This window comes from Acomys russatus, chromosome 1, assembly GCF_903995435.1.
Source record: "Acomys russatus chromosome 1, mAcoRus1.1, whole genome shotgun sequence".
Classification (NCBI taxonomy): Eukaryota; Metazoa; Chordata; class Mammalia; order Rodentia; family Muridae; genus Acomys; species Acomys russatus.
The window spans coordinates 18,875,510-18,896,504 of record NC_067137.1 but is presented as its reverse complement, the minus strand read 5'-3'; the positions used below and the strand labels follow the sequence as shown (position 1 = coordinate 18,896,504).

At 41.9% G+C, this 20,995-nt stretch overlaps 1 protein-coding gene across 1 annotated transcript in view; it reads left to right on the top strand.

Annotated features, from left to right (window-relative positions):
• Ttc27 (tetratricopeptide repeat domain 27) overlaps positions 1–20,995 on the top strand; it is a 134,706-nt gene that overhangs the window by 45,057 nt on the left and 68,654 nt on the right. The window contains exon 10 of the mRNA XM_051168623.1: positions 15,767–15,880. Coding sequence (XP_051024580.1) covers positions 15,767–15,880 — 114 coding nt within the window. The remainder of the gene's footprint in view (positions 1–15,766; positions 15,881–20,995) is intronic.

Sequence of the window (20,995 nt, the reverse complement as noted above, 5' to 3'; positions counted from 1 at the left end):
TTCATGTGGTACCCCAAGGGTGAAGCCCGCCAAGAGTGCTCCCAACTGTGACAAAGCTTACTCCTTCCCACACATCCCCCTTCTCTTTAAAAAATTAAGAACTATAAACACACATATACTATATACATAATCATCAGATATCAAGTACATAACCAAGTCTGTTATACTTGTTAACCTGAGAAAAAATATTCCACTACCTACAAAGAGAGTCTTTCTTTTTTTTTTCATGAGAAATTTCAATTATCCATCTATAAAGGTGTTTTTAATTCTTAAACTAAAGCTTTGGCTATCTAGTCTTCAATCCCATCAGAGATCCAAGAAGGAAAATTTATCTAATAAAGGACGTGCTGGCAGGCAACTTCCAAGTTGCATAGGACAGAGAGAGCAGACTGCCTGGATATTCACCGAAGTCTCTCCTTCATTGGGGCAATCAGTCTTCAGCCTTATCGGCCCAAAACATCCAACAAACTGCTTTTTGAAGCAGGAAATCTGACGGTCCGGTCCATCTAGTCTCTTCAAAGCTGGACAGTCAACTTTCCAGCATCACTGTTGATCATTGCAGCCAGTCAGCCTGTCATCAGCAGTAGAGATAAGAGCATTTTCTCTGTCCAGTGACCATTCTGTCACCGGCGTCTCTTGAAGCCCCCATCTTCAGTGATGCAAATGGAGAAGTGGCCAGGAGTGGATGTCTCTCTCTGTCAGGAAAGCCCTCATCCTTAAATGCCATATTCTCGGATCTCTGAAGAGTTGAAAACCAACTCTATCTATTCCTACAGTTAGCTACTATTCCTTTGGAGACATATACAAGAAATTAAACAAACCTGTTCTATGACAAGTAAGTTAGTATCTAGTAGATTTCTTCGTAACTAAATATCAACTTTTATCCCCAATCTTTCTGAACAGTTTTTTCCTAAGACATTAGTGGTACATGAATAATACATTAAATAAACATTGAATAAAATGACTTAAGTTTTCTAACATACAATAGATAATATTTTGTCAACATATAACATACAATACAGTAAGGCAAAAATGAATGACATATACAATTTAAATTTTTATCATGAAGCAAAAGTTGAAGTCTTAAATTTCCATCAATCAAAAGTCTTAAACTTTTCTTTAATCTACAATAACCAATGTAAGATTTTGAAGTTAGTAGATTCAATAATCTACTTTAGTCTACAAATCATGTGTCCTTCCCTTCCTTCCCCCCTTTCCCTTAATATTAAAAGGGATAGAAAGTAAGAGAGAAAGAAAGATAGAAGAAAGAAACCCCCAAATGAACGTTTATTAATTGTAACTAACCCTGTTAGGCAAAGATGAGCATTGGTAACCCACCAAAAACACCCACTCCACCTACTGGGAATGGGGGCCTCGTGTTCTCAAAATTACTTTATGTTGTTTTGGAGAAAAATCTTTTTCGGGTACCCTAGAAAAATAATATATTGGCCAAGTGCTGGAAAAGCTAGCTGTTTTTGTTCAGTCCTTTTGGGATCGATCCTTTTGGCTAGCCGATTTATTGTTAATATGCATGCAAATTCGGGAAGAAGCAGTAGTGCCAGTGGCAGAAGTTCGATCCTGTTTTTTGTTCTGAAAGTAAACAGACTTTTGAAATCATTAATACGGATGTTAGTACATGTATAATTTTTTAAGGAAACATCAGTTGAGGCACCTTGTTCAAGATGCCAGAGGCATGCTTTTGAGGTTAAATCACCCACGCTGTCTGTTTTGTTTACAGCCTTGTCCTGTTTTTTTGTAAATACAGGGCTCTACCTGTATATACACCAACAGGACAGAAGAGGGCATTAGTTTTCCAAGCTGTAAGAAACAATGTCAAGTTGTTAAGGACCAGGTAGCTCTTAAGACTCACTTGTTATATGGTCAGATCTAATCTTTATAAGTTTAGTTGGTAGCCATATTTTTTTATTTCCTGTGGAAACATACGCATACCCACGACCCCATCTCAAAACTACCGCAGGTTTTTATTTTATACTTGACAAGTCCTTGTAGAATATTGGTTGTCCCAACTCCTCAGTTTTTTCTATCACCCAATGTCTCTCTGTAGCTGACGTCCCTTCATCATTTACATTAAGAAAATTTAGAGTCAACAAAGCATTATTTAATCGGTCCCGGGGTGTCTTTACCCTTCCCTTTTGTTTAATAAGCATATCTTTTAAGGTACGATTAGCTCTTTCCACAACTGCTTGTCCTGTGGGGTTGTGAGGTATACCAGTAACATGTTTTATATTATAATACATAAAGAAGTTTTTCATCTTAAGGGACACATATGCAGGAGCATTGTCAGTCTTATTTGTGCAGGTATTTCCATAAATGCCATTATTTCAGCAAATGAGTAATCACAACAGTCAGCCCTTTCAGAACTTAAAGCAGTTGCCCACTGAAAACCTGAATATGTATCAATGGTATGATGCACATACCTCATTTTCCCAAATTCTGTAAAATGAAACACATCCATCTGTCAAATTTTGTTCCTTTTGTTACTCTAGGGTTAATTCCCGACAGGTAATGGTAGTTGACTATATAAGGAACATGTAGGACACTTATTAATTATTTCTCTGGCTTGTTGTCAAGTGATAGAGAATCTGTTTTTCATCCCCTTACCATTGACATGATGTTTTTCATGAAATTTTGAGGCTTTGAATACATTACCTATTAATAATTTGTCGATCTCTTCATTTTCTTGTGCCAATGGGCCTGGTAAACCTGTATGGGATCGAATATGAGAATATACAAGGGATAATTTTTGCTCTTATGACCTATTGTAGTTCTATAAATAAAGGTAGTCAATTTTGTGTTATCAGGAGTAAATTTAGCAGTTTCTATATGTAAAACAACTCTTTCAGCATATTGAGAGTCAGTAATTATTTTAAGAGATTTAGGAAACTCTAACAATACCATAAGGATTGCATATAATTTTGATTTTGAACTGAGGTAAATGGGCTTTTAATCACCTTGGTCATTTTTTTAGACTTATAACCACCATACCTGATTTATTGCATCAGTGAAAAAGGGGTGGGTGCCCCTGAGATTGGTGACCTCTTTACAATACGTGGAAGGATCCAATTAGTTCTTTTTATAAACTGTATACGTTTGCTTTTTGGGTATCTATTGTTAATGTCTCCCAAATAGTTGCTACAACTTTTGTGCAATCTTCATTAATTATCCATAAAGACATAATCTCAGAATCAGTAAGAGGCAACTACAATTTCGTTCGGGTCCATCCATGAGTCAGTTGGGCCAATCTTATTCTTTCCTTTGTAATCAATAATTTAAAATCTTCTCTTGTATGTTTTAATTTTTGTTCTTTTTTTTGTCAGAATATTCATTTTATGATCCTGTTCTTCCCTTTGCTATAAGGAAGCCCATTGGGAGAATGTTCGAAGGCAAATAACCAGATGCAACCAAGTTCAGGATCGATTCTATCTACATATGTCCTTTTGAAGTTTTTTGCTCCACCAGAATTAACTCCTTTTCTGCCTCGTGGTCAGGACACCTAGGACTGTTTAAATCCGAATCCCCTTGTAAAGTTTGGAACAGTTACTTAGCTCATAGGTAGCTAACCCAATTGTAGGCCTTAACGCAGTTAATATCTCCCATAATCTTTGAAAGTCATTAAGAGTTTGGTAATTGATCTCTACGGATCTGTACCTTTTGTGGTCGAATTTTTTTGTTCACTTATTTTATAGCCTAAATAGGTAATTGAATCTCCTCTTGTATTTTTTCCACAGCAATCTGTAATCCCCAGCATGGTAGAATTCTTTGTGCTTCCTGAAACATTTTTTCGTACAACACTAGGATCAGAATCAGCTAGCAGAATAGTCATCCATGTAATGGTATATGATAGATTGAGGAAATTGCTACGAATTATTTTAAAGGTGCTGTACACAATACTGGCATAAAGTTGGGCTATTCAACATTTCCTGTGGAAGTACCTTCCAATGATATATCTTCATTGGAGAATTACTGTTCAGAGTAGGTACCGAGAAGCAAACCTTTCTCCTAATCCTTCTCAATGTAAAGGTATGGTGAAAAAACAATCTTTTTAAATCAAATTGTAATTATATGCCAAGACCTAGGAAGCATGAAGGCAAAGGAATTTCAGGTTGAAGTGAACCCATGGGTTTGAATCACCTTGTTTCTGGCCCTCAATGCTTATCATTTTCCATCCACCTGATTTTTTTTTACCACAAACACAGGGAATTCCAGGGACTGCATGATTCTTCGATGTGTTGAGCCTCCAGCTGCTCTTTTACTAGACCTTGAAGCCCTGTAACTTTTCTTTTGTTAAGAGCCACTGCTCCTGCCATACAGGTCTGTTTGAAATCCATTTTAAGGGGCAAGGCGTTGGTATCTCAGCAGTGGCCCCTCTTAAAAAATTTTGACACTCTAAACCTGAAGAGTTCTGAGGTTGGACAATGGCATAGCTTGTGTCGTCCCTGATCACTTACATGAATCTCTTCCCCAGAAGCGTGTGCTAGTTCACCCATAGTTTCAACCTTGTTTATCTCGGTATTTGCAGGAATAGTAATCTGAGTACCCCATTGTTGTAAGAGGTCTCTTCCCCATAGATTTATGGGAATGTCAGCCACATAGGGTTTCAGCCTCCCTATCTGCCCGTCTGTCCACACACTCAAGCCACTGTACACTTTGTTTTATTTGAGATAGCTTACCAATTCCTACAATTTCTGTATAAACCTTTTTAAGTGGCCAATTTTTGGTTCAAGACTTCTGGCAAATGATGGAGACATCGGCTCCGCTGTCTACCAAGCCTTTTATTTTAACACCATTCAATTGTACAATTAACTTAGGTCTCTGATCATTAATTACTGTTTGCCAAAACACACGGGTCCCTGTGCTTCCAAATGTACCAGTTCTTTTTACTGGAGCGGTTTTGCCCTTAATGTAAGGAAACAGTAGGAGTTGAGCAATTTCTATCCCCGGCATGATTTTCATCTCTTTTTTTACACATGCCATGAATTTTTATTTCCTCTTTAGAATCTCCGTCTATAATACCGGGATGCACAATAAAACCATGAGAAGTCAGCCCACTTCTTCCCAGAACCATTCCTACTGTGCTGAAGGCAAAGGTCACGAAAACACCAGTATTTAATTTGTTAACATTCAACCTGGGGAGATAGGGTAAGAGACATATTTGAAGCCAGATCCAAGGCTGCACTGCCTTCAGTAGCATGCATTAGATCACTAACACTCAGTTCCCGTTTTCTGCGGGTTTTGCACTTCCTGACTGGCCAAAGGAATTGGCTGGCATTGTTTATGGGGGCCCGATCCGATGGCCCCCTCCTGCCGTTTCCCGTCGGCAAGATATTGCCTTGCACATCTCTCTTAGATTGACAATCCCGAGACCAATGTTTCCCTTTTCCACAGGGACTACAGTACCCTGGGAGTCTTGGCACCTCATTACAATCATAACCAGAACCTCTTGTTCTCTCCTATGAGTTACGTATTTCTCCTGGGTTATTGCGCCTTCTATCTCTACAGTTTCTTTGCACATGACCAATTTTACCACAATTGAAGCACCGAGTATTAGGATATCTGGGCTTCTCTGGCTAAAGCTTGTTCCCACAATATTATTTTGATACTCCTGAGAGTTGATATTAACTGTCTCCTTTACCCAGTCATCTAGTGGAGCGCCTCTTTCCTTAATGGTCTAAGCACCCTCTTACAGTCAGTATTTGCATTCTCATAAGCCATGATAAGTTTTAATGCCTGTTTGTTGTCAGAATCCTGGCATCACCTTATCATAGCAGATCCTAACCTCTGTAAGAATTCTGTAAAGGGCTCCAAGGGTCCTTGGAACACTTTAGTAAAGGGAATAGTTGTTTTCCCAGTTCCTCTACCAGCTCCCAAGCTCTCAAGGCTGCCTTACGACATTGTTCAATCACCCTATCTTCAGCTTGAATTTGTTTTCTAAATGTTAGTATATTGTCCTTCACCAAGCAATTGATCTCTATTAATATTTATTTCCTGTGTCGTATTTTCCTGTTCTATTTTTATAGCCTCTGTTCGCCACCATGATAACCACTGTAATTGTTGTGCTGTTTCCAATACCGCTGAAACTAAATTTTTCCAATCTTGGGGAACAAGTCTATTTTGTGTGGCCCAGCTATTTAACATTTGTTTAACGAATGTAGAGTGTATACCATATTTGACGACGGATTCCTTAAAATGTTTTAAATCTATCATGTCTACTAGGACGCCAGGCTATTTCATCAATAACCCTCAGCACCATTTGCTCAGGCACATGTCTTACAGTGACTGGAAAAGCTGAAGGTGTCTGGGCTACTGTGGAGGTATCCTCCACTGGGACATTTACTTCCAAAGACCTTTTGGTCGGTTTTGGCTTCCTTGTCTCTCTGTTTTCTGACCTTCTCCATCCTTTTAACCACAGGTGCCTTCTGCTTTTCAAGCCCTTCCAGTCTTTTCTGTATTTTGCCCATTTGTTCAGTCAAGTCAGTAATTCTTTCCAAAAGGATAGAGCTTATTGACTCTTCTGTTTTTTTTTTCTGGCTTTCCGGTCTATTTCCTGTCCTTCATCACTACCAATTACCAAAAATTCTTTCGCTTTCCCATCCCTTCATTTCTTTCCTCAAGCCTTTCGATCTGTCCAGTCAAATCTGCAATCTTTTCCAAAAGGCTAGATACTTACTGCCCCTTCCGGCTTTTCTATGTAATAGCCTTTCTCTAATCCTTCTAAACATGAAATATTGTAATAAAAGGACAATGAAAAAACAGAGAATTCCCTCTAAGTATAATGCAGGAAAAAGTTTTGCAACAGCAGTTGCAACTTTGCTGATACTCTGAAACAGCATTTCTATACCTTCGAATACTGACTCTTCCTCCGTACCCTTAGGGACTGTGGAACCCATCGGGCCCCACGTTGGTCGCCAGATGTTGACTCTGTTTCTTAGCAATTAAACTTTATTATGCAACCCAACTAGCTTATACAAGAAGGAAAAAGGTTAAAGGGACGAAAGAGTGAACCTTCCGGTAGCCGTTCCACGGGACGGATCCTTAGGTGTCTCTCTGGCCGGCGTGCTGATCCAGCTTGTCCGCTGCCCCTGCACGCCCTCTCTGCTCCCGACTTTGTTATTCTCTCTTTCCCAACTCCTTCAGTCACGTGGGAAGGACCGGCTCCTTCTCCTGGTGAGGGTCCATTAGAAAGACAATAGTCCAGGTGGGGTTCCCAGGTCTCTGCTTCCTGAATTCCAGACCCAGGATGGCTCCACTCAGTCTGATACAAGGTATTCATGGGGTGCCCCAAGGGTAAAGCCCGCCAAGACTGCTCCCACCTGTGACAAAGCTTACTCCTTCCCACAGGTAAGGGAGGGGGGAAATAGGGGGATGATGGAGGGATGGGGAGACCAGGAGGAGAGTAGGGGTGTCTACGATTGGAATGTAGAATGAATAACTACAATATATATAAAAGAAGAGGAATAAATCAGATGTTACAGGCCTTCAGTACTGGCAATATGGCCAACAGGGCACCCTTGGAGACCTACCTTGCTAGAAACAGTTATTAAGACACTGTCACACTCAGGAGAGGTAGGAGAGGTGCCTGATGGTTCTTCTTGCTGATTTAACCTAGAGATCTACAGACACACAGAACCCAGGACCTCGGGGACAGAGACAGAGGGTCAGGCACCTGAAACCTATGTAGCAAGCAGCTGTGAGGGCTGGAGTTACAGGCATAAGGTGGAGCAGTAGCACTTTGAGAAGTTTCCACTGAGGTAAGACCTTCAAGCAAGTCTGAAGTCACCTGAAATTCATGTACTAGTTAGGCATGGTGGGGCACGTCTTTAATCCCAGGACTTGGGAGGCAGAGGCAAGGCAGATCTTCGTGAATTTGAGGCCAGCCTGGTCTACAAAGAGAGTCCAGGACAGCCAGGGCTATTACACGGAGAAACTCTGTCTCAAGAAGCCAAAAAGTAAAAGAAAAAGAAAAAGGAAAGAAAAGGAAGCCGGGTGTGGTGATGCACACCTTTAATCCCAGCACTTGGGAGGCAGAGGCAGGTGGAGTGATGTGAGTTGGAGGCCAGCCTAGTCTACAAAGTAAGTCTAGGTCAGCCAAGGCTATACAGAGAAACCGTTTCGAAAAACAAAACAAAACCAGAAGGGAAGGCAAGCCTTTGTTCTGGGAGTACATAGAAGTGGAACAGTCTATTAAAGCCCTAAAGCTGCTGGAGACAGTAGCTCGCTGACGGGAATGCTCAGCACTACAGGGTAGGTCAGGGAAAAAGGTTCAAACAGTGTTGGCCTTATTGGACTTCTAAGGTTTGGAAGGAAATTGTAACATAGAAATAATCTGAAAATAGAATTTTGAGATGTTATATGAATAAATTAATAAAATATATTAAAAAAATAAAATAAAGTTATATTATTATCCCTTCTAAAAAAAAAAAAGAAAAGAAAATAGAATTACAGACTGATTAATCCATGCTCTGCCACATCACTGAGTGTGGCATCAGGTCACTGCATCGCAGACACGCCAAACAGTCCATTCTTAGGTCCCGACTGAAGTCTTCTTATGCATCTGTGAGCAGAGGGTGTTCAGTATCATAATTACACATGCTTGTGATGGCCAAAGCTGAAAGCAGACTTCTTGACAAGGGGATGGATACCTAATTTGTGACTTTGCTGTGATTACAAAACGTCATGCAGTAGTAAGTTTACAGACGTGGTAAACTAAAATGCTAGTCCTGGATGCACGGGCTTGCCTCCTACACTCTCACTTCAGTTTGCTGACTTTGAAGTTAGGTATGCAGTGTGGGAGAAACACACTGGAACAAGTAAAGGGATGAGCCATGGAACTTACCTTCATGCGATTTTTAATTTGGCCCAGATCAAATAAGTTAACAAATTTAACTCTCAGTGCCAGGCAGTTTGAAGGTTATGCAAATTGATAGTGCAGATAAACATGTCACCTATTTGCTGAGAAAGGAAGAAAATATTTAGGACTGAGCAATGAAAAAAAGGCTTTGTTCTCTAGGGGAGGCTCTGAGGCTGGCCTTAAAGGCAGATGGGCTTGATGGTGCCATATGGTGGAGACAGAGGGTGGGGACTGTAAGTTCAAGTACAGTCCTTCAGCCACATTGGCGTTTCAGCGAGGGTTGCCAGTGGGTCGAAAGGACAGATTGGAAGTGTTCTCACAGCAAAGATAGATGGTTTGGACTGCTGTTCCCTTTTTCCTGGGAATAATTTACAGCTTAAACTAGGGATTTTAAGCTTACTGTCTTTTGGTACTAACTTAAAGTAAATACTCTTTTAAGTAGATCAGTTAAAATAGGATGATAATTCTGCTTTTTATAGCATTTGTTTGTTCTTTGCTCCCACGGTCAGCCTGACCTGGGTGGGCATCATCCTTTTTGGCATAATGTGGCCAAATAACCATGGACCCAACAAGGAGAGCAGAGAGCTGGCTTTGATTTACCTGTGGAAAAGCAGCTGTCTGAGAGCTCCTCCGTGTCCAAGGACTAGACTGTCCGTTGAGTAAGGATCTCAGTGACCTTTGGAAGGTTGTTCAAAATGTGCAGCTAGAAGAGTGAAAAGGCATCTTGTTTTAATAGAAACGGTATTGCAGATCCTCTCTGATAGTGTTAAAACTCTTGTTGCAGTCTCAGACATGAGGGGAGTGCCGCAGGCAGTAGGAAATTGTTAGTTGAATAAAATAAATAAACCTGCATCCTATACATGTATAAGGAAAGTCTGCTTTGTAGTGTGAATAAAGCGGTGATCACAGGCTTTTTAAATCTTACCATCATCATTATCATCACCACCATTTTGTGTGTGTGTGTGCGTGGGTGTGCGCAAATTTGCCTGCTTGGATTGCTGAAGTGGACTTGTTCTTTCATGTATAAACCATTGTGACTATAAATAGCTAGGGCTGTAGCTTGTTGCTGGAGAGCTTGCCTAGCATGTTTGAGACCCAGGATTTGAGCCCTACCGCACCCTGCAAAAGACAACCAAAACAAAGCATACTGTAAACACAAATAAAAGAGATTACTAACATTTATTTTCAGCATTCACAAAATAAAGAAATATTGAGAGATTATGAAAAATAATATACATGCTAAAGCTTACTGGTCCAATAAATTACTTTTTGAAGATTTTGGTCAGCGTAAGTTCAGAATGAGAGAGTGTGCGTGTCTTAAAATAGCACGCACATGTTACTCCCATGTAAATGATGCAAAAGTGGTGGAAATCCAGCTTATATACATGTGCGGGTTGTAGGTGGATTAAGGCTCATTTGTAGCTTATTCTTTCTAACAGTGAGGCTTGTTACATACAACATTGTAAAATTTGAAACAACATTTGGATTTTTAGTTAATTCTAGTAATTTAATGAGGTGGTATAACATCAAATTGTTGAAATAAGGTTTATTTTTATACTCCTATCTTTTTCCAACATAACATTCACAGCTGCTTGATTCGGCTTGCCTTAGGACCCAAGAGTGGTCAGATTCATAGGGACAGGAAATAGAATGCTTTCCTCTAAGCCATAGAAGAGGGAGGAAATGGGAATTGTTGTTTTAATGATAAAGACTGGAGTTGCATATGAAGAAAAGATTCTGACATTGGTTGTACAACAAGGTGAAGATAAAGTGAATATATTGAAGTGCGTGTTTAAAAGCTGGCTTGGTGATGAATTTTATGTTCTGCATATTTTTATCATAATTTTAAAGTAAAGAGAAGAAAATATGCTATATTATAAGTGTCAAAGTCCATCATATTCCTAGAAATACATTCACCAAAAGATTGATGTAGGTAGTAAAATCTACAGAACATTACTGAGAAATTAATGAGGACCTAATAAAAAGAGGCACACATTTGTTCATGGGCAATTCAGTATTTAACATTTTCAGGCCCCTCGAAATTAGTCTACTTTAACCAGTGCAGTTCCTGAGAGATTTCTAGCAGTTTGATTTTACTGTTTTCTTCTCTCCTCCTCCTCCTCCTCCTCCTCCTCCTCCTCCTCCTCCTCCTCCTCCTCTTCTTCTTCTTCTTCTTCTTCTTCTTCTTTTTAATGTGTGTGGTAGAACTCAAGGTGATGCTTTAAAAAGTGGATTTTCAATTCATACAGAAAGACAGAGTGAAGAACCTCTTAGGCAGTCAGGAAGAGAGCTGGAAGACCCACCCTTATGAAGCTGTCCCTGCATGCTTAGGAAAGTGTGGCGCTTGAGCCCTGGGAAGTGGAGTCTTCCTGACTCCACCCAGAACCAGACTGACGGAGAACTCTGAGGTTAAGGCCAAGGAATCTGCGTTTCAGCACACCCTCTGGCTGTGCTTATGCACTTGAGAGCCTGGGAAACACTGAATTAAGATGTTTGGACACAAGGAGACACAAAGCAGGCAGTGGGGCCGGGGAGATAGGGGAGAGCCGTTCAGATAGGGTTCACCAGGGTTATGACAGGGGGCTGCTGTAGCCGGGGTCCTGAAGAGAGCCGTTCAGATAGGGCTCACCAGGGTTATGACAGGGGGCTGCTGTAGCCGGGGTCCTGAAGAGAGCCGTTCAGATAGGGCTCACCAGGGTTATGACGGGGGGCTGCTGTAGCCGGGGTCCTGAAGAGAGCCGTTCAGATAGGGCTCACCAGGGTTATGACGGGGCTGCTGTAGCCGGGGTCCTGAAGAGAGCCGTTCAGATAGGGCTCACCAGGGTTATGACGGGGGCTGCTGTAGCCGGGGTCCTGAAGAGAGCCGTTCAGATAGGGCTCACCAGGGTTATGACGGGGGCTGCTGTAGCATAGCAGACTTTCCAGTCAGTGGCCTGGATAGTTTATACGTCCATGTGGAGAACAGGTATCTAACCCCCAGATCATATCACATAAAAACATCAATTCAGACAGATTTACTATATGAAAATAAAAGGCCAAACTATAAAGCTGGAGAGGTAAAATTTGGGAGAACTTAGGAGAGTTGAACAGGCTAATAAAGTTTTAAGCATAAAAATGATAACCTGGACTGTGTTAATAAGGAGCGTTTGTTTCAGTTGTAGGGAGGAGCCGGAGCCTCGGGCATCACAGGCCCCTGGGCTCCACGCCCAGCCTGAGCCTTTACCATTTTAGGCACCTGAGCAAGCTTTTCTCAACTGCTTCCTGCTTCTTCCATTCAACAGTAAAGAACTGTGAGATATCCAGTAAATATGAAATCTAAAATAATCCAATTCTGCTTCAAGATATAAGTAACTAAAGTTCAACAGGGGAAAGCCTGGGCTCAAGATGTTGCTAGGATTTTGGAAGTGGAATTAGCCTAAAGTCAGCCAAGTTTTGTTCATTTTTCTCTCCTTATGAATAAAACATCTTAGTCACGGGTACATAAGTCATGGCTAGGAAAGTAGAGGGACTCAGGCTAGGTTAGGAAAGAATTTGCTTTTGAGACAGGGTCCCATGTAACTCAGGCTGGCCTTGAACTCCTGAGCCGTCTGCCTCGTCCTAAGTGCTAGGATTGCAGGTGTGTGCGGTTATTCTTGGCTTATGTGGCACTGGAGCCTGAACGCCAGTATCGTGGATACCAGCCAGCAAGCACTCTACCCGCTGCTCCCTTTACAAAGCATCTTAAATTGCTTGGAACCTCTCTATATTGTCATTTGCCATAGAACAAATGGATTTTTAAAAAGGATTTATTTATTATTTATACAGTATTCTGCCCGTATGTACACCTGCACACCAGAAGAGGGCACCAGATCTCATTGTAAATGGTTGTGAGCCACCATGTGGTTGCTGGGAATTGAGCTCAGAACGAATGTAATTTTGTAAAAACACTTTTTTTTTTTTTTCAGCGCTGAAAGCATTTTAAGGTCAGCTCCTATTATTTAGACAACAAAAATCAGGTCTAAAAGTGGCAGACATCTTTCTCAAGGGAGTGAATGGCAGAGTTTGGACTCGTACCCAGTTCTGTTTCACTACATTTTCCCATTTTGTGTCAGTAAAGGATAGCCTGTTAGGTTTTATGTGCCATTTGGAACATATTGTTTTAATTAAAATGAGTTTTAATTTCTGGGCTACTCTACAATGCACATTTAAGCTACAGATGGTCTGGTTTATAGTAATAAACGTTTTTCTTGGTAGCTATTTGTCATTTACAGTACTATGTCCTTGAACCAGAGTGTACCTAATGCTCTAAAAGTATTTGTGATCTTTACATTTAAATTTAATTTTTTCTGCTTCTGGGGATTGAGTGTGGGGCCTGAGGTATACTAGGCAAATGCTGTACTCATGATACCCCACAGTCTGCAGTCTGGTGATTTTGTTGCTGTAACTGTTTTTGAGAATTCCATACATAAGTACTGTATAGCATTTCTACTCTCTCCCGTTCCAACTCCTCTGCAGTCCCCCAGCCCCTCAAATTCACGACCTCTTTGTCATTCATTATTATTGTTACATATATGCATACACATACACATCATGTACAGCTGAGTCTATTTAGTGTTGCTCTTATGTGCATGCCTTTAGGGTGTCTATTTGAGGTTGGATAACTTGTCAGGGAGTTTGTCCCTGGAGAAACTTGATTGTCTTTGTCATGGCAGACATTGATTGCCTATAGCTCTTTGTTAATGGGGGAGGCCTTGTGAAACTTCCCCTGTCTATGCTGACATGTCAGCTGCTATGGCCGTCATGTAGCCATATTGTTGCGATTTCATGGGTGTAGATCCCTGCCATACTTAGATGACACTATCTCACAGCCAGCTAGTGTCCTGGTTCTCTGGCTCTTAGAGTTCTTCCATCCCCCTTTCTGTAGTATGCCCTGAGCCTTAGGTGTGGGGGATGTAGTGTTGTAGATGTCCCAGTGGGGGCTGGTCTCTCCATGATCGTTTCTTCTCTGCATGTTGATCGGTTCTGGATCTCTAACAGAACCACTTTGTCCGTGTGTGTGTAGATTTGGGCTTGATTGTTAAGCAGTGGCTGAACAATCTTGCCTGCTGCCTAGACAGCGCATTGGTCTCACTGTTTGGGCTTGATGTGGAGGTATACACAGAACTCCCTGCCCAGGCCAGTAGGGCATGTGTGGAGGAGGGTTTCTGCAGTGCTTCCTGCAGTGTGCTAACTCCAGAGCTCAGTTTCCTCCTTGGAGGATAATTACCTTCTTCAGTGACACCATTATCTGGTCCATTCCTTTTTCACATAGCTGTTTGTCAGACGGCATTTTCCTTTCGGTGTTTAGTAGGAATGTTTTCTTGACAGCCACATAAAAGTCGAAGATAGACCTCGTGTCCTCAAGCACATGCAGGAAACAGCCTGACTTGGTGGCTTTTCTGAGGCAAAAGTCTGGGGTGTCAGCCACTGAGAGCTGACTGAGCGTCTCCATTCTGCACACACTGCTCTTGTTGGCAGACTCATGAAAACTCTCTTGAAATGAAAGTGTTGCTTTGGGACAAAGTGCTACTATCAGCTTTTGCTGTTTATTGCCGTTTGCTTAATTGTAGGGAGATTGGTCTGGATTAGGGGTTAAGAATTCAGGTGTCTTGAAGCTAAAAGGGGAAGGGAGGCAGAGATCTTGGGAGGAACGGGAAGAGGCGATGAGGCACAGTGATAAGTAGAACGGGCACTGTCTTGGGGAAGGAAGGGAAGCAGCTAGAGAAGAGAGGGCCATGGGGGAGAGCAGTGAGACAGCAACCATGCAACATAAGGTGCAGTTGCTCCTGTGTGTGGAAGCATTCTGGCGAAACCCGTTATTTGTATGTTAACCTAAAAATTATTATTATTTAATGAAAAGAAATAGCAGCCCAAGCCACTCCTGGGCAGGGATGAGGGGTGAGTGGAGAGAGCAGATGCCTATAGAGGCGGGTGGGTAATGTGCGTAAGTGAAGTGAGCTAGGTATGAAACAGAGAGGAGTTCTGGGAACTTTTGTGTCATTAATAAACATTGTGAGTTATGAATAAATTTGACCAGGGACAAACTTGTGTTATGCTAACCTAATAGTTCTTAAAGTTGGCTGCGCTTAAGCACTACGTATGGAGTATTTTTAAAGGGGGGGAGGGGCGTCGCGAGGTCCTCCTCTTCTCAGACATCTACATACTTTTAAAGTTCTAAAAGCTTCCCAGATGCTTCTAATGAGCAGTTAGGCTGTGTGGGACTATTTGGATTCTGACTAGGGTGCTTTGCCCACCTGACTTCTAGAGACCAGCTGTTTAGAAACAGTCAACACACCATGAGGAAGGATGGCGTCAACTCTCAGACAAACAAGCCCCTTTCTTTGTAATTAGCTTCAATGAAGCTGTTGTTGGAATGGTTACCCAGGCACAGTCTTGCATTCCCCGTCATTGTACGCGAGCTCTTAAAGTGTGCCATTATGCCAGGCAGTCTCTGTTTCCCACTGTGCACTTGTTTCCCTCAAAGCTTCCACGCTGTTTCTTCGCACTGCTGGCTCTATTTAAAGTTTCTGCCTGAGTTCTGTGTGAGGGCTGGCATGGCTTTCTCTGGGTTAGGTTTCAGTATCTGCATATTTTAAGTTTCATTGTATGAGTTTTTTCTAGGTTGTCCCCTTTAAGAAAGCATTTTGTCTGAAGTTAGAGCATCTAACACTGGGGACTCCCTACTCTAACCACAGCCAAAAGGATTCTCCTACGTTAAAAACAACAACAACAAACCCTTTATATATGAGTTGAGAGAAAGAAGAGCATTTAGCTGTATTGTGATTTTTTTTTTTTTTTTTTTTTTTGGTGGGGAGCACCTCTAAGAGTTGCCTTTCTGACTTACTCCTTCTCTTTCTCCTTTCTCCCTTCTCCCATCAGTGTTTACTTTCACAGCCAAAGTTCTGGGCCATTCAGACGTCAGCCTTGATCCTGCGGACAAAACTTGAGAGAGGAAGCACTCGGCGAGTGGACCGGGCAATGAGGCAGACACAGGTATCGTGGCAGCACCTTCTCCCTGTTGCTGTAGTAAGTGTGTACATGTGGCCCCTGCAGGCACGGAATGGCTTCTATTCCACTCACATTTTGCTATTATTTAGGTTACAGGTTCTAGGATTTGGCCACAAAGCTCAGCTATGGCACTTTACTTTGTAGCTTTGTGACCTCAGCATTTCAGATCTTTGATTCCTGCTCCCCTCCCCCAAGCCACCCCCCTCCCAAAAAAAACCCACAAAAAACCCAAACCCAGACAACAAGAAAGCTCTGTAATCCTGAATCTTGTCCTGCCCGTGCTGGCCTCAAACTCACTGTGCAGCCAAGAACGAGCTCCTGGTCCTCCTCCGTCCACCTTCCTAGTGCTGGGATTGGGCGGCCATGCCAGTTTGGATTTTGAATATTATGTTTTTTGGTGTCAGATGCTGAGATTGCGCTTTGAGTGGGGAGCATAGAGTTAAAAGCAGAGGGATGCTGTTCTTCCTGGGTCTTCTTCATCTTCTCATTCTGTGCCATAGTACCAAGAGGAACAGAGTTAGGTGTTAATTTTGCCTCGGCACGGTAATATTTCAGGCAGGAAAATCTTTCAATTTCCTCAACCCCCAAATTTTTGAAATTAGCCAGAACATATGACAGGATGAATCCATGGTCTGAGTAATTTGCTGTCTTTGTTGAGCTCCTGGCTCATGTCCTGACTGTCTGTCAGTCCCTCTGACTTGGAGTGCAGTGCTTCGGTGCTTGTTGAAATCACTGCTTTGCTCAAGAGTAAGGAAATGATTTAAAGTAACAAATGTATACATAAAACAGTGGTTTTTATAAAATGTTAAATTTCTGTGAAAATTGGTTTCCTTCCAACACTGTATAGTGCTAAATGATGAACTGTTAAGGTTGGGGTGTAGTGAGGGGTCCAGAAGGGACCCTAATGGAAAAGCTCAGTTGCTTTCTGTTCCTGTTGAAGAAAGACAGGTGTGCTGAACAGGCGGCTTGTTCAGATTTGTCTGGCTGGTTACCGACAGTTTGTATGGGTGTACCTTAGTTACAGGCAGTTACATCGAGGCTCCAATGACAGGCCCTAAATCATGGTGGGCTTTTAAATGACATATGCCAAAATTAAGTAGAAAATGTAGCATCATACATGAAGGTAAATAATCACGGATTCTAGAAGCCACGAGAGAAGGGGAATTACTATCTCAGGACAAGCTGTTAACAACATTCATTCGTTCTCAAGTCTCTGATGGGGTTGAAGACTAGATAGTTGTAGTTTCACAGTTAGGTTTAAGTATTTAGGATTTAAGAAAATGTCTTAAGGTCCAGAAAGATTTTTTTTTGTTTTTTTTCGGGACAAGGTTTCTCTATGTTACCTTGGCTGTCCTGCTCTGTAGACCAGGCTGGCCTCAAACTAACATCAATCCACCTGCTTCTGCCACCTGAAAGCTGGGATTAAAGGTGTGTGCCACCACGCCTGGCTAGAAGGATGTTTTTTAAATTGAAAAATACAAGATATGATAGAGAATGATTTAGGTACAAAACTTTAAACCCACCTAGATAGGATAGATACTGTTTTCTTCAAATACAACTGTGCTAAGCATTCTGAATGTAACTTTTACACACGGCTTTCCTGATTGTTTCATAACTGTTCTTACTATATGGAGTTTATTATAAATAAATATAGTCTATATGCATTTGGGGGAAAAAAGAATAAAGCTTTATCTAATGAGGGGGAGAAAAAAAACCCAACTAACCAAACCCCAAACATCAACAACAACAACAAAACAAGAAACAAAACCCATTCCATCCCATGAAATCTTCTAGGCTGAGTTCTGTAAGTTTTGTTGCCTGTTCAGGTAAAGAGTGTAGGTGAGGATCAAGACAGTGTTTGTGGAAGCCCTGTTCACCCACCGAGTAGGTTAAAGCAGAAGCACAAATGTCAGTGGCTCCTGTGGTTTCAATAAGAGTGATCTTCATAGGCTCCTATTTGAGCTTTTAGTCACCATGCAGAGGCACTCTCTGAAAAGAGTAGGAGGATGAAGGGGCAGGGCCTCATTGGGGGAAGTATGTCACTGGGCGTGGGCTGTGGTGCTTCAAAAGCTCATGTCAAGACCAGAGTGTCTCTTCTCCCTCCCCCTCCCCGCCCCCCTCCCCCTCCCTCCCCCTCCCTTCACCCTTTTCCCCCACCCCACCTCTCTCTGTCCTCTGATCAGGATGTAGAAGTTCTCAGCTACTGCTCCAGAGTCTGGCTGCATGCTGTCATGCTTCCTGCCATGATGATAATGGGTTGCATGCGCTTCTGAAAGTGTGAGAGAGCTCCCAATGAAGACAATCCTGAGCTTTAAAAAAATAATAGTTGCCTTGGTCGTGCTTCTTATTGCTATAGAGCAATGACTAAGACTGTGGTAACAAAGTAGACGATAGCCTTTTCTGTTGTTACTCAGCTTTCTCTTCCTCATGAGAATCAGGTTTTTTGGAGGTATCCTTAGCTGTTTTGTTTCTTCTTTTGAAAACTTTATTTAGACCCCAAGTCCATCTTTGAATATGTCGTTTGCTTTTTACAGTTCTTTATGTATTCTGGATAGTATATCCTCTGTCAGAGCTTTTCTCTCTGTGTGGGCCTCCTGTGCTTGCCCGATTGTTCTTTATCTCTGCACAAGAATTTTAGTTTTATGAGGTCTCATTTGTCAGTAGTTGGCCTCAATTCCTGGTCAAATGGGGTCCTATTCAGAAAGTCCTTTCCTCCACCTCTGTCCTGTAGGGTGTTGCCTATGTTTTCTTGTTGTGGTCGCAGGTTTCACTTTTGTGTCTTGTTCGTGTTTTGGCATCTTTGTCAAGTATTGCATGGTTGTAGTTACGAGTTCTCATGTTTGGGTCTTCAGTCTTGTTCCATCCAGCTGAACTGGGTAGCCATAGAGTGATTATAGCACATGGAAACAAAATTCCTTTATAATCCTCAGAAAGTTTGGAGGTTTAAAGGGACCTGAGGTAAAAAATTTTAGGAGTACCAACCCAAGGTGTGGCTGAAGAAGGGGGTGTCAGGGTGGTCACCCGGCTTCCTCAAGGGTGCCTCTGCTGGTTTATCTTCACTGTGGAAGCACAGACAGGAGCTCTCGCCCTCACAGCTCCCATCAGACATGCTACGACTGGCAGATCCTGATGTCTGTGTGAGGGAGTTGAGTTTAGTAAGGAATGGTCAGATACGGTTCACACTGTAGAGATGAGCTAGGGCTTAGAAGAAGCTGTAAAGTCACTCATCTGCCCCACAACCCTGGGACTTTGACTTGGCTTTTTATTTCTCACTGGTGCCATTTTGCTAATTATTATGCAATACTGGTTTTTGGAACTTAATAGATTCGATTTCTATTTCTCCTTCCCATGGGGAATTTTATTATCTTTGAGAGCCGGAAGTGGCAGTCTACTTGATAGCTTTGTTTTTAAATTGCTGTTGACTTCAGGCTCCTGTCCAACAAACAAACAAACAAACCAGCAAAACAAACAAACAAACAAAAATCCAAACAAACACAAGCTGTTTCACTCAACTTTTGATATATATGGTTAAGTACGTATTTTTAAATTTCTAGAATAAGTTCTATCCTGCACACAAAGAAATGTACAAAGTATCAAATCAAAGGTGATCCAGCACGCAATCAGTCAGACCGTTTGGATTATGAGCTAGTCTCTGTTGGGTTCTTCAGAGAGTCCAGGCACTTTGATATCCTTCTAGTGAGAATGAATCGCTTTCAGTGAAAGGGTAGGACGGCCTTTGGGGCCAGCTGTGCTCCTTTGAAGATGCATGCCTATACTTCAGCTGCAAGCACACGGAGTCCAAATCACACCAGACCATGTGCAGAGTTGTCTTACATACTAAATCATTCTCTGCACTAACCGTCAATTTTAGTCTTGCCCTTCTGTAGGTTTTTCTGGGAAATTCTTGCTGAAAACAGCACCAAAAGGAAGAGATACATCTTTAATTCTGCAGTTTTATTCTTCTGTGCCCTCTGTCCTGTGAGACTGTGGGCATTGTTGTTATAGCGGGGGGGTGTGTTAGAACTCCAGATACACACTTACTTTACTTTTACAGGGAGTTTAGCAGAACTGCCCTTAAGAGGAAGTATTAAACTTGAAAACAAGCCAGGTGCAGTGGTCTGTATCTAAGGCCCAGCACTGGGGAAGGCTGAGGCAGGATTTCGGCAAGTTTGAGATGGCCAGGTTACCAATGTTGGGAGAGACCATGCTTTTGGGCACCTAGCTTTGCTCCCAGTGAATAGACATGATTCTCTTGGTTAGTGACTGGTACTAACAACCAACTTATCTTAAATGTCTGAAAGAAAACTAATCTCTCAGGGGCTGGAGATGTGCTCAGTGGTTAAGAGCACTTGTTCTTGCAGAGGACCTGGGTTTGATTCCTTCAACCACTTGGTGGGTCACAGCCATCCATAAGCCCGCTTCTGGAGATCCCATGCCTTCTGAGTTCTGCAGGCATGAGGCGTACAAATGGTATACAGGAAGGGCAAAGTACTCTTGCCAAACACAAATAAATAAAGCTACGAAAATTAAGAAAAATTTAAAACAAGAACAAAACCACCAAAGCTTTCTTGAGAAGGCTATTCTTATAGATTTGCTGAAGGTACAAGAATTATTTTTAAAATCCTTTTATGAATGATTGCCACTGTGGTTAAATGATCCTTTCTTTGTGGGTAGACCTGGAAGAGATCTTAGGTCATTGTAGTGTCAGCCCTGCTTTTCCTATTGACTGGACCTGTGAGGATCCCAGTCTATTTGAATATTGTAGAATTATTTCAAAACTTACTAAAAATTAACTTGCTCTGGAAAATCTAGCAGCCCACTGCTGCCAGCCAGGGCCCTTGGCTCCCCCCGTGTAATACTCTAGCCAGAGACCAAGTGTTCAAACACATGAGCCTATGGGAGACATTTCACATCAAACCACGGCAGGATTTTGTTAGGGTGCATTAGTAAATTAAGAAATAAACTTGTACATTGAACTCAATGGAGGGACTCGCGATGTGCTACCACTGTTTTTTTTTTTTTTGTCTGTGAGTTTAATGCTCTTAGTTTTATTGGTGGCTAAACTTTCCTTAGGTGATTGTCATGCTTAAGATAGCAAGA